The sequence below is a fragment of the Scatophagus argus genome, chromosome 8 (assembly GCF_020382885.2).
Source record: "Scatophagus argus isolate fScaArg1 chromosome 8, fScaArg1.pri, whole genome shotgun sequence".
In the NCBI taxonomy this organism is placed as follows: domain Eukaryota; kingdom Metazoa; phylum Chordata; class Actinopteri; family Scatophagidae; genus Scatophagus; species Scatophagus argus.
In genome coordinates, this window is record NC_058500.1 from 13,531,140 (window position 1) to 13,548,527 (window position 17,388).

The 17,388-nt window shown below is 45.1% G+C and overlaps 1 protein-coding gene across 2 annotated transcripts in view; it reads right to left on the reverse strand.

Moving 5' to 3' along the window:
• Positions 1-4,348: 4,348 nt before the first annotated feature.
• fignl2 (fidgetin like 2) overlaps positions 4,349-17,388 on the reverse strand; it is a 42,676-nt gene continuing 29,636 nt past the window's right edge. For both annotated transcript variants that reach the window (XM_046396773.1, XM_046396772.1), the window contains exons 2-3: positions 17,066-17,206; positions 4,349-7,075 (exon numbers count right to left, since the gene is read on the reverse strand). In XM_046396773.1, the coding sequence (XP_046252729.1) occupies positions 5,031-7,075; positions 17,066-17,090 (2,070 nt within the window). In that variant the 5' untranslated portion in view covers positions 17,091-17,206 and the 3' untranslated portion in view covers positions 4,349-5,030. The remainder of the gene's footprint in view (positions 7,076-17,065; positions 17,207-17,388) is intronic.

Consider the following 17,388-nt stretch of genomic DNA (forward strand, 5'->3'; position numbering starts at 1 on the left):
TTCAGTCCCAGTTACCATAAAGATGAGACTCTTTAGTATTCTGGACAATATTTGCGACGATGGCAACATTGTCCAGGGAAGAGCCAATATCCAATGTTAAACAACATTGATCCTGTCAGTGCAAGCTTCTCTGTGCTCCTCCTCTGTCAAGGACGTGAGTTTGTGAATATTATTTAAAACATTTCTATTAAAGAATTATAATGACTGTTTAGAACTTGACAACCAATAGATTTTTTTTTCAGCATTTGTTGGTTGCAGGTTTATGAAATGCATCCTTTAGGTAAGTGATTGTGTTAGTGTTGTTTGCTGCGTTACCACTCTCTGTGCGGGTTTGTCATCATTGTCGGGGTCCTCTTAGGTAAAGGGCTCTTACACTGCAGCTTTGCAACATCTGGAACCAATACAGTAGTGCTGGGTATCTGTGGTACCAGGGGGCTTGGAGGTTGTAGGCTGGGTTGGGTTGGGAGGAGGTGCAAGGGTTGGGCTTTTTGCTGCTTTGGCCCTGGGGGTCCATGTGTCCCTGACTTCAAAATAGACTTGATTGCTAACAGCTGGCAGTCCTAACTCACCCTGTGTCAGAGCTCTCCTCTGATGTCAACCTTGTCAGTATCAAGGCCTGGACAATGGAAGGCCAGCAGCAGCAATGGCAGCAGCAGAGGTAGAGAGGAGGACTGCATCTGTGTGAAATGAGATTCACAAAATGACCCTTTTTTATGAAGGTTGTTCCTGTAAATAACTTTCTAGTTTTCGTCAAGGCACCTCTGACTGAACCACATGAATGCTGTAAAAATCAGATATTTAAGTTGAGGCCTGCTTAAACTGTGCACTTAAATGTGACATCAGTCAAGTCTATAAACAGTGAACAAACAGAACCGTCTTTGGTTTCTTTTAGAATTACTAGCGTCATCAAATTATATAAAATTGTAAACACAACTATATAGAGGTAATTATTCTGATAATTAACATGTATATTTTTTAATTATTGTGAATGTACTCTTAAGTATCACAGTGAGAAATGTTTGGCAGAGCCATGTGCCGTAATTCACTGACTCAGTATGAGTAAATAGGACAGCAGCTCATTAGCATCCTTTATTATCCAATTACAAACGCTGCTCGCCTAATTACCTCCAATCAGCAGGGAGAAGAAAATGATTGACTTCCTAAAGGACAGAAATCACTCAGGACGAAAAGGACAAACTGGTTTTCAATCCCTTCCCGGATGGGAAATGACTCACAAGGACGAAGTGTATGTAGTTAGAGGGCAGGAGTTTCTGTCTCAGTGTCTTTGCTTGTATCACCTATCTGCTTACAACACCATCACACTGTGGCGGTTAACTCTTTGCAGCTTATGAAAATATGAAAATTCTGGTTGACATGTTCAATAGTAGATCTTTTACGTAATGAACCTGTAATAAACCTGTAATGTGAAATTAATATGTAAGATGTGAATGAGTCTCTCCCGATATGCCACATCTCCACATGGTCTATTCTAGCCTTGCAAGGTTGTTCTGCGTGCTGTTATTGAGTTTGTGACGGGAAAAGATAGGGAATAATTTTGAAACAGCTGCAGGAACGATTATCCTTCATCAGAGGATGAAGGGCAGCCGCTGCACAAGGTTGTGGTTATAACAGAGCTATGCATCATTATTAGACAATTAATTACTCTGTCGTCAACACCACCAGCACCACTGTTCTACTGGGATTCAGTCACAGATGTTTCGAATGCAGCTTTGACACCTCTATCCATAACTGGGGAGCAATAGGTCCAGTTACAGGCTTCGACTAAACTTTCACTTGTTCGCACAGAGTTTGCTCAGATTTACTTCTTCTCGCAGTTAGTTTTGCGTCTTTGAAAGATGTCAGGGAAGGCCAGAAATAGCACAGGGCAGGCCGCTGGGACGAGCTGTTGTTTACAGACAGTGACAGATATGAAGGACCTCTGTGCTCTGGTGCTGGGCCTGAAGCCTCAGGGGTGTGCTAGCACTGCTTCTGTTGCTGTTCTGGACGCTGCAGCACACACACACACACACACATCAAAACACACGCAGATGCAGTTCGGCAAACCTAATGTGCGCGTAGACACACACAACTTGCCAGCACACCTTCACATGAACCTGGCTATGTACCTGTTTCTTCCCCTCATATTGACTTTACCTGCTGGCTAATGCGTGAAACGAATTAAAGCTGAAGTTAGAACAAATCCAAAATGTCGTTATGTGGTCTGTGTTTAAACAAATTAGCAATCAGTTTAAGTAACACGCTGCGTTGACCTTAACACTGGGGTCAAGCCAGACTACAGATACAAAGACATAAGGTAAGCACGGCCATCACGTAATTTCTGCACTCTAGTCAATTGCAGCCCCTTGACTGCTAAAATCAAATAAAAAAGAAACAAAGGAGTAACCGCAGTGCAATATTGACAAATTCTGTTTAATATTGTGTGATACTCTTCTCTTAAAATACAGTCTTTTCTGAGGTAGACCATTACAGTTCAAGAACATTATTATCATTTTTAAAACAGACATCAAAAAAGACATGAAATAAATACTTTCATGTACAATATGCCGCAAAAATGAGGTAGAAATGGTTACAGAAAATGTACAATAACCAAGAGCAAAGTTACCGCAATAACAGATCAAAACATGTAAAAAATAAAAGCTTGTTTTGTTGGACAAACTGTTGGGGAGTAGTAGGAACAACAAATCAAAACATTGTACCTATTTGTACCTCTAAGTCAGCGTTGTTATTTCATTTCTGTAACTACCTGTGAATAATCGCTAGCACCATCTAGACGGTGCCGCTTGGGGTGGGGGTTGTTCGGTCATTTGTAAATGTGTTTTCAGTTTCAGAGACAGTGATCAGTATGCACAGCGGGGGTCACTCTGATTGATCTGGCTGCATGGCATGACTGAAGCCACCAGCTGGAGAGGGACGGCTGCACTGTGATATAGGGCTGCTGGACATCAATCAGACCGCTTCCACTTCGGAGGAATCGGTATAAGGGAAAAGGGGGTGGGGGGTGGGATACAACGCCACACGGCCACTTGGGCTCATGGCCAGGGGGCAATCCAATCTAATGAGATTGCACTGGGGAGAGAGAAAAATAGAAAAATAATGACGAAGGGACGGCGGGAGGGAGAGACAGAGGGAGGAAAAGGTGGTAGGAAATATTACATCATTCTGTGTATACCTCCTCAGGACCATGGCAACAGTCTTACACACACAACCTCTGTACCGACAGTCCAGTGATCGGCTTTTTCCAGCTCGTTAAAAGCTGGAAAAGGAGAGATTTGTCTGGATTGTCTGCATGTTGGGTTCATCCACAATATGTGCACACGAGCTGTCAATCTTTACACACTGGGATTTGCTGAAAGCTACATAGAAGAACTTGTGTTTTTTTTGTGCATCTGTGTTTTTGTCGTCATTTTGGAAGGTGTTTTGTGCTCAGATATTCACTGTGAGGGCACGTGTGATTTTGTGCGTTATATTTACATTTTCAAATAACATTTAGCAGACATGCATATACAGGATATGTGAACACTAAATAACACGGATATTTTCAAGCAGTTTGTCCAACAAAAAAAGGAATATTTTCTGTATTCTACATAGCATTTCCTGAAGACAATCATCACTCCACCATAAACTACAATAAAAATAAAGGGTAAAAGAACAGAAATGAAAATGTATTTATATATTCATATATAATAATACATGGATTTATGGCATCAAATATCCTTTGAAATACCTGAATTACATTCAATGTTACTCTTTGTAGCATATTCAAGTTTCTCTCCCGAGGTAAAAGCCCAGCTGCAGTGAGTGTTACAAGACTGTCAGGTGTCTCCTCGCTCCTTTATCTCGCTCCGCGCCACTCTCCACTAAGACCCTAAGATTACATACATTCTTTAATTTCATATTTCTGAGGTAAAGAAATTCTTCCTGAGCGTTCCAAAACAAGACTACATACTAAGAAAAGACAAGGAGTAAGCGAAACAGAAAACAGAAGCGGTTGTACAGGTGGGCAGGTTTTGTTCTATAAGCAGAATTCTCAGGAAAACTGTGGATGTGATGAGGAATGTGATATTGATAATAAAGGTATATGGAAGTTAAGGACAACAACCCAGAGATGATAAGACAAACTGTCCGTGAATTGTACCATTTTAAATGTGAGCATGATACTACCGAGTTGACTAAAAATACATGCAAAGTATTTCTACAACCAAACACACCGAGTGGAACTGCAAGGGTTTTGTTTTCAACAACTGAACTCGTGGGAAGGACAGCAGCATGTTTGGTTTTAATTGGTTCGCTTGATTTCCTTTTTTTTTTTAAAGAATAAAGACTGTTCTGATTTGGTGAAAAGCTGTCGAGAAGAATTAATTTAGTGTGATTTTGAAGACCTTCTGAGAAATATAACACCACCGATCATGCATTTGGTTGAACGTGCTTTTGGTCAACAACTGTGGTTTGCTGAAATGTTGCTGATCCCAAGCCCTTCGTGCTGAACAGGAAGTGACAATCCAATGACTAAATCAACATTGGGATAACATGGAAGTGAACTGGAAATAAATAGAATCCTGAGAATAGCAGTCAAAGGGGGGATTTCCAAACCCTGATTATCCAAAATCTTGGACCACTTCACCTAGCAACAAATTATTGATTTTGTCCTGGACCAAGGCTAATCAGGATCTCTGAGAGTATCCAAATAGTATATAATCTGATTTCCCCATTGGCCAAAAGACTAATACACTACCCCAGTCAACAAGGCCTATTCATCTTTTTTTCTTTGGGAAAAATAAAACATTGCAGATACTCGTACAAAAACAAAACAAAAAAAAAAACCCAGCACACTGTGCATGCTTCTGCCAATAAAACAACTTTGTCAGCTCTGCAGTATCGTTGAGCTCCTCTGGCTCATTTGGCTGCATAATCTGCAATTACAAAACAAAAACAAAACATTCCCAAGGCTTGCCATGTCAAAGCAGAGACAGGGTCGTAATGCAGTCCGAGTACAGTGACTGGCTGCTTTCTCAGTGGTTATACATCTTGCTCCACTCTTTACAAGTGTCCAGTTCTTTTGTGGTGGTGTGTGGGCGCACCTTGCAGAAGGCATTCTCAATGTCTGCGAAGGCTGGGGGTTTGGAGGATGTTGGGAGACCATGAATGGCCCCAGTGGAAGGTGATGCTGAGGAGAGTGCCTGCTGGCTGAGCTGAAGCAGCTCCCACACTGAGAACCCCTCTGTGCGCTGCAGCACAGCGCTCAGCTCCCTCTCGCTAAGGCTGCAGACGCTGGGAGACAGCGCCTGTAGCAGCACCTGCCTGCGCATACCCACATCTGGCAGGCCAACGTGATACCGCTTGGTAAAGCTCCGATGAACTGCATCTTGCAGCAGATCTGGCCTGCCAGTGGCACATACAAAAATCACCAGACCTGTGGAGCCCACTTGGGCTTTCTCCAGCATGGTCAGCAGTGTCTGCCTCAGCCCCTCCTCTTCCATGGCCTCCACCTGGCTGAGCAGCACCACCGAGGGCTGCCGTGCCCCTGCCGCTTGCAAAAGAGACCCCAGAATGTGCTCTGCCTCAGCCTTTCCTTTAGAGGCCAGCATGGCTCCACTCAGGCGGTAGAAGGAAGCCCCCAGCTGTGAAGCCAAAGAACGAGTCAGTGTTGTCTTACCCCCTCCTCGGGGGCCAAACAGCAGTACGGTTCTTGGTGGCCGCACCACTGGACTGGGTCTCAGCACGGGCCATAGAAGGTCCTCCTCCAGAGCAGTCTTGACATGTGTAAGCCCAACAAGTTCACCCCAGCCCAGCGCTGGGCTGCAGTCCAATAACTCCCCATTGACAAGGTCCAATAGTTGGGGGTCTGGGCTCTTCATAGTCTCTACATTTGGAGCACACAATGAAGGATGCTTGTGGGCCTGGGAGCGGTGCTGCTGCTGTTGGATGAAGCCCTGCTCCGTCACGCCATTCTCCCCTGTCATGCCGGCTGGAGGGCTGTACTCCCCTGCTGCCCCATACTGAGGAGACACCAGAGGCTGGGAGGGAGGCTTACTGGTCTTGAAGGTTTGAGGGTCTGTGCTGCCTGAACCACTGAAGCCATTCCCTTGGCACTCCGTTTTGTCATTCACACTGTAGGGTGAGTTTCCCCCACCCTTCAAGGGGTCGTAGCTATATTTTCTGTAACGAGACCCATCCCCGCTTTCATCTTCTTCTACACTCATCTCAAATGCTTTTCTTTTTAATGTCCCTCCAGACTCAGGTGTCCCAAGGTTGGTGCTCTGGTAGCTATAGCTTCCACCTACCACTGTGGGCCTTGAGGGAACAGGAGTAGGGGCCGGCAGACCTGAGGGCAGGTAAGTTGCAGAGGGATGGCTGTAGGTCGGGGCAAGGCTGGTCTGGGGAGGGTATGTGCTAGGGGGGTAGTTATAGACAGGTGTGGTAGGACTATAGCTGGCCACCAGAGTGGGGGTGGACTGGAGAGTGTGGAGAGAGGCAGGGGGAAGTGCTGCACTGGGTTGCGGACAGTAACCTGAGGAAAGATAGGTGCCATTGTAGCTAGTGGGGTACTCGCTGGAGCCACTGCAGGAGCTGCTTCCACTGTAGCCAGAGTCTGAGAGGTTACTGTTCACCACTGACACGCTATTAACCCCTGGAGGGCCCGCAGTTGTGGCTACAGCCTTGGAGCCTGAGAGGCTATCATGGCCTCCAGGGGGCACCAGGGCATAGGAGGCATCAGTGCTGTGCGTCAGTGGCCAGGGCTCCAACTCAGTCTTCTGGCCATTGAGACCCGCAAAGGCCCCTGGCTCTGGGTAGGTGCCCACAGCAGGTGGCCGGTCATACGGTGAGTCCAGCACACCAGCATACTTCTCAGCATAGCGCTTCAATAAGTTGGAGGCTGTAAGAGCAGAGATGTCATCATTGGCCCAGGCGTAGTTGTAGGAGCCGCGGCCACGGCCAGAGTAGAATTCCGACTTGTGAGCCGGGGAGGAAGTGGTGGAGGAGACGTCCAGGTGCTGCTCAGGCCACTGGCTGAGAGGCTGGGCATGCTCTGGGTTCCAGTGCATCTTTAACAGGCCTGACAAAAGAAACACACAAGGAAACCAGGTCATTTTCCTCTAATTACGATCATGGTAAGCTAATGGTACAGCTTTGTGGTCATGATATGAATGATATGAATCATTTTTTCTCCAACTGATTTCTTCCGAGGACTTAAAAATAAAGAATTGTTTATCTTTTTCCTTCTACTTTCTTTGATGTAGAAGATACTTGTAAGTGAAGTAATTCTCAATGCAAAACTACCCACAATGCAAAGCACATCCAAGGTTTCCAATAAATAAAAAAAACTCAAAGTTAAGTGCAATGGCTCTTTCAGTGCTATAACATTAATCTTTAACACACAGTACACAAAGAAGATCTGTTTCTAAGATCTGTTTCACCACGCTTCAAAGCAGCACTCCCTCCTGACAAGTCAAACTGTTCGGTCTATTGTATATGTCATAGCCAGGGATTTCTACGGCATGGTTGTAAGGAAAAGCAGTACTCATTCCGACTAGAAATAAAACTAGAATAAACTGAAACTACTGCATGACTGTGCCTGGTGACATGTGGTCTGAGTCTCTCCTCTCTAAGCAGTCAGTGACAAGAAATGTTGTGTGTGTGTTCCTTGTGTTTGCAAAGGAATCTTTTTCAGTGTTACCATCATGCATGTAAGCAGAAGTGTCTCATATTTCCCAGACAGGGAGAGGAAAGTAAAGGGGAGGTAGATGGAAAAAGAAAAAGCTGCAGAAAGAAAGAGTGAAAGCAGATCGGCAGGTTCGATGTGTTGTTTTGCAGTTTCCCAGCTTATATTGGAGTAGCGATAAGATCCCACTACTATTCCCTGTACTGCTAACATCTGCAGGTCTCCCAGAGGAGCTATTGTTATCTCCCTGTGCATGTTGCTCTGAATGCCTGCTCTCTCCGCCCTGCACCCCCACCTACCACCCAGCAATCCACCCACCCACAGTACACCAGAGCTCTAAAGGCCCAGTGGCCGGCTGGACACAGGGAGGGAGGGAGGGAGATGAGAAGGAGGGTCTGTGTGTGTGTGTTTCTGGACAGTGGTGTGGAGAGAGTGAGAAAGAAAGAAAGAGGGGGGTTGGGTTTGGAAACAGAGCAGCATAGTGTGCTATTCATCAGCACAGTCTCCCATGGAACATTGGGAAAGTGGAATGTCTGTTCCTCTGGCTGACTTCAGCACTGGCCGAGGCCTGATTGATCATGGCTGCTATGCGCTGAGCACATCGCCGAGCTAACAGGAGAGAGGGCAGTCAAAAAAGAGATTTTGTCCCATGAATTGTTTTCCCCTGCATGCCCGCTCTTGCAAAGGCCTTATTTTCCAGCAGAATAAGCGACTGGGATTGGATCTGAAATGTACTGGACATGCACTCGCTTGGCTGATTAACAACTCCTTTACCCAAATGTATATGCATCTGCAAATTTTCAGTTTGCATGCTATTCTGATTACCCTCTCAAGCCCATTCTATCCGCCTGAATGTCTGTGTCCATGTTCAACTGAATTTTCTCACACTTCAATGTTTGTTTTTATGTGTGTGTTTATCCAATATATATATATCAATACAACAGTTACAGAATCATAGAAGACTAGCTCTACCTCTTGCTGAGGCATTAGCTTGACATTCCACACATAGCTTGGCATTATTGAACTGTCACAATTTACCCTGAGGTGAAAACTACTCCAGCCACAAACAGGGAGGTAAAAAGGAATATGGCAAAAGCCGTCATTACTGAGCTCTGTGCCTTTCCTTCAGTGGATGCATGATGATTCATTATTCATGGCTGTCTGTGTGTGTGGAGCCAGTCTTCTTATTGCCATTTAAATCAAATCTCAATATCCACAGCCTGCGCTTCTGCTGCTGCTGCTGCTGCTCTCCTGCTCTCTAGCTCACTCCTAAACTTTGGCCTCTTTCTTTACTCGCTTTGCAAACCTCCCCATGTGTGTTTTCAGATTACGCCTGTTATTTATTCAGTCAGATGAGACCAGCAGACCAGATGGCCTTTGGATTATCATGTCCTTCATATTCAAATCCACTGCCTTAAGTTCCCAGTGGCCAAACCAGTTCAAGTACTTCCCTAAGCTTCAGCCAACCCACACACCCATCACAGCAAGATGTGAAGGAGCGTTCTCACACTCTGTTCCCTTGTATTTTCACAAACATTCTGAAGACATTGTCTTGTCCGCACCCAGATGACCACATATTTTTGTGGTCTGCCTCGCAGGTCTTTGTCCTGGCTGCAGAAACCATATATGTCCTGCAGGCCCTTCCCATCTGCAGCCCAACCAGTTTGTGAGCAGCCCCAATAATGGGCCCTGTGTGTGACAGAGATGGATGAGAGCCCAGGGGAGCTCATAAAACCTGCAATGGGGAGGGAGGGATGGAGGGAGGGAAAAGAGTGGACAGCAGGCGCTTCGTCCTCTCTAAGCGGACTGGAGTGGACATTAGAGGACTCAGTGAGGCGGGCTAACCGCTGTCCACTCCATCATTAGAGTAGCACCAATACAGAATTGACTCCTCTCACACTACCTCTGTGACCAACGTAATGACCAGCTGCTCATAGCCGAAGAACCAATTCACTGTTAAATCTGTGAGTAATGATAATAATAATAATAGTAATGATAATAACTTATTATTATTATTGCCTTTTTAAAAAGTTACTTAAACTAATCTAAATATGCCTGTATATATCAGTGCGCTAGATGAGTGATAGGTTGTCATTCATCCCGACGAACACAGCAGGGTTGTAGTGCTGTTTAGCCATTTGTAGTCCTGTGTAATTAGAGTTCGCCTTCTGCTGGATTGTGGTTTTCAGAGCAGTAGCACTCCACAATAAACTGAGCAAGCTCTAATCTACACTTCTGCTTAAATCAGAGCCATCATGTAGATTAATTCACTGGGGAGGCAGGAAGAAAGCTAAGATTAGAAGTAGGAAATCAGGACAACGTGGGCATAATGCGGGCAGCAGTGCAATCATTTGATTAACTTCGGCAACAAATATATGTTGCAGTACAATGCTTAATTATAATTATCCTGTGCAATATAGAAAAAAAAGACAACACATCAATCAAGTAATTTGTGAATCTTGTACTCCAGATGCAGGCAGTCATTGTTGAAACTTCAACTTACATCAGAAAGCATTCTTCAACTCCAATTTTGTGATATTTCCCTTTCACGCTACACCTCCATCAACTCTTACTCATATTAGAGGAGGATTATCGATCAAAAACACATTTATTAAATTTCAAAATGAAAATCCTGTCCTTATTCAATTATTTTGAAAGCTGTCCTTGCTGTTGTCAATATAAGTGAAGCTGCTCTGTGATACAATCACACGTTGGAAAAATGATTAATATATTTTATTATTTATCAGCTGTAAGTGTTGAATTTATGGTGAACAAAAACGTGATGACCAAGTTAAGTACACATAAATATGAGATTAGACTGCTTTTCTATTGTCTGATGGACTTACTTGTCTGCAAGGAGGTTGATAAGAACCTTGTGTGTATGCACATGAAACTTCCCACTGTGTGTGTGTGTGTGTGTGTGTGTGTTCTCAGCCCCAGGAGAGACAGATGTTCTTCTGCTGACCGCCTTACTGTCTGTGCGGCCATTGTGGCTGACGGCTGTCCGGCAGACGTGCGCGGCTCGGACAATCCAGTTGGCCCTGAGACAAAGCCTGAAGGATCCTATTGTCAGGGGCCTGTCTAATTATGGAAATCTTATTAATCTATTCTGCAGCAGTCCACTGACAGCTTTTGTGTCAGACTGGGATTTATTGAGGGACCTGTGTGAGCTGCATCCTATTGGTAGGACTGCGTGATGAAGACAGTGGCATGGATCTCTTCAGAAGAAGCCAGCTTTACTTTGAGGAGGCCCTAAAATTAAAATTAGACCACTTATGGCTCAGGGGGAGTGTGTTAGGTTCATTTGTGATTTTTGCCCTCAATTGCTTAAGTCGCTAAATCTCATGTTGACTGGGTGGAACCAAAGTAGCTCTTGGCCTATAAAGTCTGGTATTACTCTAGACTGTGTTGTGGTTTGCTATAAAAGAAGTATCAGTGAGTGAGGTGAAACGTTATCTTGGCAGGAAGCCCGGAGGTAGAGCGCTCCAGTGCTGTTTCACAGCTCCCCTGAGGTTGCTTTCCCCTTCTCCCTTCCCGGCACTTTTGTTTTCCCTGCCCCAAGGAACAAAACGGACACGGATGCAACAACCCTTCTGGGACAGCATGCTATTAAACTGTGCCGATTGTGAAGAGGCTGCTTGTAAACAAGAGCGCCGTGGATCAATCCAATCAGGGCTCTATTCAGGGCTGAGCTCGACCCCCAACCACACACCAGAAAAAAACCACCAACACATCCACTCCATCGTGCACTTCCATTCACAGGCATGAATTAGGGAGAGCAATGCCCATATATCCCGTCATCCTTTGTTTCTTATGCCTGAAAAACATTAACAAGAGCTGTTGTAATGCAGACCTCCAGAGAGTTGCTCAGCTGGCCAACTTTGCGATTACAAAATATATCACAGCAAAACAAAAAATTAAAAGGAACTAAAAAGTTGTTCTGAAAATTATGAAATGTGTGCTTTCTGTAGAGAATTTGTACAGTCAAAATGATGTTTCTGTTTCAAATGAATATGCTGGCCCCAGAGTCATCCACAATGTCTGTATGAATGAATGACAATGTCATTCTGTCTGTTCAACAAGGAAGTAAAATTTACTTTTACTTTTATCTGAGGTGTGAATTCATTTGATGCCAGAAAACAAAATTCTTCCAATTCCTCCATACAAAAAGTTTCAAAGAAGGCAGTGTCAGATTGTTTTGAGAATGCTGCTCGGGCTGTTGTGGCACTATGTCAGGGACTCAATTCAGTCAACGGCTCAGACATTTCAAAGGGAAAAGCTTGAAATGCAAGCACACAGCCATACTACAGGGGACTGACAGCTGAGTAATCACACACGTGATGCTCTGATGACTGCATCAGTCATTATGTATTGCATGCTCATCAGTGAGGTACTGGATGAAACCCCTGCCTGCTGGACATAAATATGGAGGAAAAAATAATGTCTTTCATCAGGAATCTTTAAACACTTGCCTGCCTTTTAGGCAGACAGATCCAATAAACTGCTTTAAACAATCCAGAACAGTGGTTGGTGTGCAACTGGAGAAATATTTGCACTCTGCTATTTATCAGAGTTTGTTATCTTGATTTGTTGTTCACTCTTGAAGCCCCCTAAGTCCTCTATTCTCAAGTTCACCATGATTTATGACACTAATATCAGGCAGGACATTCTCACTAGGCTGTGGCCATCCTGCTGCTGCATACTACCTGGTCCGTCATAAAAACACCAATCTGAGAGGCCAGCCACATTTCACAGAGTGGCAGGTGGAGACGGAGGAAAATTGTCTCTGGATGTTCACTTGCTTTGGAATGAAATGCACATTTTATCAGCTCCTGCACAGTTTATACCAATGCATTGAGAAATCCTGAAAAATTCCTCATATATATTTTGGATTATGTATGTTGGACTATACTATATCAAGTTACCTCGTACAATGTAACCCCAAAGCTGCTGAATAGCCTCTGTTATCGCGAGGGGTATTGTCAAAAAGCTGTTAAAGGATGTGCGAGGTCAATCCTTGAGATCCTTCTCAAACTGCCTTAAGACAGAGATAATGCGCACACCAGACAACGGAGATCATAATTTATCAGACATGCATAACTGGGCATTGCAAGAGGAAAATTATTATAAATCTATGCGTTGGTCACGGGGCTTATCAATCAAAAGAAACACAATCCCACACTCCCACTCTGCCTCTCACTCCCTCTGGCTCATCTGCTCCCTCTTTCACGGCCCTAAAAAGATGTAATAACAGAAGAGTGCGGGAGCTCTTGTGGGGAGTTTTCACACCTGCTGCCCAGAGCACGAGCAGACGCAGCTCTTTTCAAACACGCCTCACCAGTCCAATCCCAGGAGGAAGGAGCCCATCTCCTGCAATGGCATTGAGGAATGTCCTCTGTGTGTTTGTCTCTCTGTTTCCCTGTCTCTCACTGTGGACAGAGCTCTCTGTACTCCACGTATCAGAGTGAGTTTGACTTACACTATTTTTTGTTTCATGCCCCTTTGGGAATGTTGCAGGCCAGCTGTCAGAATAGTTTTTGTCAGCATTTGAAACAAGTATGGTTTTATTAGAGGAGGAAGACAATACGACGGCGCTGTATTGAGTATTTTTGATTTGCAGAAAACAGGAAAATGGAATCACGCCGCCCTTGCCTCTGATAAAATATAGCTAAAATAAATTACAATTATTGTTCAGAACCCATCAATAAACAGAGCTTTAATGTGGGTAATCTACATCTAATTGTGGTGAACAAATATTCAAGGTGCCATTAGAAGTTGTTGTTTTGCAGAGGGGATGTCGACAAGGCTGTAGCCAAACTACATGATGACATTTGTTAAACATTGATTAATTGACAAACGTTTTAAAAATTGCTAATGATGGTGCAGCAAAAAGAAAACTCCCATCTGAGTGCACGCTCATTTTACAGCCCTTTCCTCAGCACTCTCCAAAACTAAAAAGCCTCCGGAATAATTGCTGGATGCGTCACTTCATGCTCGTAATTTTAGAAACAACTCCCCCATCCCCCGTGCCTGCTAACGCACGTCCACAAATGGCAGAACCCCATCCACCCCACCCTTCCCCTTCAAGAAAAACAGGGTCCCTATTTTCTGTGACTGCAGGCTGGCTTTAGGTCATTGTGTCCACTAATATATCAAAGAACAGCTGTCCTAAGGCTCTGTGATGACCAATCACCCCTTCCATCTGTCTCACTCGCCCAATCTCTGTTCTATCTCCCCCTCTTCAGCTCCATCTTTTCCTTCCAATCTCCTTCTTTTTTCCCTGGCCCCCGCCTCCCCCTCATTCCCAGTGAGCATGTTGCATTCCCTCCTTTCTGTCCAAATCCCCTGGCCCCTCTGTGCTCCCAGCTTATACTCTCCCCACATGCTGCACAGCGCTGGGATTTGTTTTCTCTTAGTACACACACAAATTAGACAAAGCTCAGTATATTCAACAGCACATTTCCCTGTATGGCAGTGCATATTATGATCACCGCACTACAAACACCTAATGGCATAACGATTAAAGTATGTTATTTCTCACGCATACTCATTTACTAATTAGCTGTGCTGGTGTGAAAGACGTTGTGTCTCATTGTCGAACTCTGAATTCTGCTGCCTCAGGAATCCAGTGAAGTGTTGCCATCCAAATGAGCCTCACCGCCTTGCTTCTTAATTGGGCCCTTAACGGGAGCTGAGGTCTCCTTAATGAGCTGATGAACCCTCAGAGAGACAGAGCACAGGGCCAGTGGACTCACAGGGCCCTGGGTCCCTAACCTTCTTTTCTTGTGGACACAGATGCCTGCAAACATCCATACACACACATACAAAAAAACCACACACATACACACACGCACTGGGGGCTAATTAGAGCCCATTCACACCCTACACTAATGATCCCAGCTCTTATTCACACACACTTTAGCAGACTGTGTGTTTACTAAAGGGCCTCAAAGGCCCCTCCACTGCGCCACTCATACGACTCTGCCTACAATAGGGATAGATTCCAGTGCAGCCCTCCAACCTGCTCCTTCAGGGCCCAGGATGAGATCTACTTATTCTTTTTTCTATACAAACTACTCCATGACTTGGCCGAGTCATTCACAAAGACTCTCGCACAAAACAAAACAAAAAAAAAAACCAAGAACTACAGAGAGAAAGGAGAGGGAGAGGGGTCAGTCAGAGGAGAGCTATAAAAACTGCCAGTTCTGGAGTCCTGTGTGTAGTTGTTTTCTCTCTCTCTCCCTGTGTGTGTGTGTGTGTGTGTGTGCTGTTTTTAAAGAAAAGGTATCGCTGCACCAGCAGGGCCCCCAGCAACAAGAGTTAGGGCACTCCTGGGTTGGCGGCCTGGGACTGATTTAAGAGTGTGTTTGAAGTGCAGATTACAGATTCTTTGCACCAAATCCCTCCAGGAGTATCCATGGCCCCTGGAATCTCTCTCAGGTTTCTTCTTAGGTCCGGCCGTGGCTGCTCACCCCAGCTTGAAGTCCTCTGGACTGGCCGGAGACCAGGACCAGTGCTGGACACGCCCGAGAAGGATCAGACATGCGTACACTAGCTGAATTTGTGGGAGCAGTGCTGATAAAGACTTAAAGTGTGCTGATGGGTGTACCTGTCCAATCTGTGTGTGCATTTATATGCTGTGACTCATATGCGTGCAGCGGGGAGAAATGCCTACAGCAAGACGTAGAAGTAGCTTTTGGTGGGAATGCTCCACATTCCCAGAATAGGAATTTCAACATGGAGGTGAGAGTCTTCGCATGTCCTGCACAAGTACTGCGCAGTCGGACTTTTGCTCAGCAGAATCATGACTACAGTCTTAAACGAAAAGACAGCGAGGCGCAGTGTCACCAACAAGGACAGGGGCGTGTTTGTGCATCACCGGTCTGAGAGTAAACAACGTGACTACCTAACACTGTCGTGTGTGCTCATATGTGCCTTCTGTCTACATACAAGCACACTACCAGGCTGTTCTGAAACGATCTCAGCCCTGTGGACGCTCTGCAGAACAGAGCCACTCTGTACATGAAAAGCCATCAAGCAAGCATCAAAACTGTACATCCTGATCATAAAAGCAAATCACACACAAAGGCTAGCACACAGCGTTCCAGAAGATTCTCACAAAGGAGCAGCAGTGCACCGGCTCTGAAGGCATGCTAACTATTCTGCCAGCAGTTTGTGACATTCTTGGACGATCTGTCCACTATAGCGGCAGAGTGTTCAGTCAGTATGGACTACCAGGGTGCAGGGAGCTGATGGAAAGACAAACCTTGATGGGAAGCAGAACAAAAATGTGTGCATGTTCTCATAAATTAATGGCCCATCAGTATTATTTGAGCAAGTCAGTGTAAACAAAACATATTCTGGGAGAACTGGCATTAAATCAGCCAAAAGTCACTTTGAGAGGACATGTTTCATAACAACACACAAGGTCAACTACTTATTCGGCTGGCAACAATTCAAAATTCCATTCATTTGATGAGTGGTCAAATAATAACGCTGGTTGTTTCAAGGGTGAAATTTAGAAAAGGCAAACAACTTGTCACGGTTACTGTCAAACACCCACTGTTTAGTCCATTCTGACACCCACACACCTGTCTTACACAAACTGTGTAATTTATTTTTTGGATACTATGAAAACATCCAAAGTTTTTGTCACCCATTATGAAGTAATACTTTTTAAATTAACTCTTCTGATGATTTCTCCCTCTTTTCTTGTAACTGTCATGCCCATACAGCTCCTTTGAGGCAAGTTAAAGAGCTGGGAAAAGGAGACGCTTGAGGCCGAGGCCACGGAGGCAGCCCCATGCTGGCCGGCAAACAATGCTGTTTTGGAGAGCCAGAGCACTGGACTCAAATGAAACCTGGTGGGAGGGTGCGAGGGAGGGGTGGGTGAGGCCAAAACTGGACACGTCAGTTATTAGGTCAGCATGGAAGGGAGAAAGGAGAGAGGAGGGGGGAAAAGGAGGGAGAGCAGGAGGCAGTGTGTGTGGTGCAAAGTCCTGAGCTTGTACTGGTAAAATGACACTGGCAGAACCGAAGGGGTTTCTGCTGCTTAAATCATCAGCTCTCCAACCTCCCTCTGTCCCTCTTCCTTCCCCCAACTGTGTCTTCCGCCCAGTGATGAAACATTCAGACAGGGCCAGTGCCCAGGGTTTAGCGTTTCCACAGCGCACGTCAAGGAATAAGTCAGGTTTCTGCAACGAGGCTGGCAGATTTTCACAGTTACCTGTGTATTTTGCCTTCTCTTTGCAAACTACAGAACACAGTGTCCAATCCTGCTTATTTTTAGAGTGAGAGCTCATTGATTCAGGCAAAGTCCAACTGAGTCAAGTGGTGTGACATGCAGAGGGGCAGAGAGAAAGAAGTGTGTAACAGTGTACTCACTATAGGGGACAATAGGACTCAGCATTCTGTGGGGCTGGTCTCAGTAAGGGGGAACGATGTTTTGTGAATGCCAGCTATGGTTAGCGTCCGTCCGGCTGTAGTCCATCACTAGCATGAGCTCGCACTGACCACAGAACAGCCCTGAGAGAAAGAGAGAGAAAGAGGTGAGGCAGTTACACGCTGCTGCACAATGTCTGGACAAACACTCACATGTCAACCACACCATTCACACAAGCTAAACATACACACACACACACACAAACCAGAATCAACCCACAGTATGATAGAATTACTGACCAACCTGAGAACCCTATCAGTGTAAC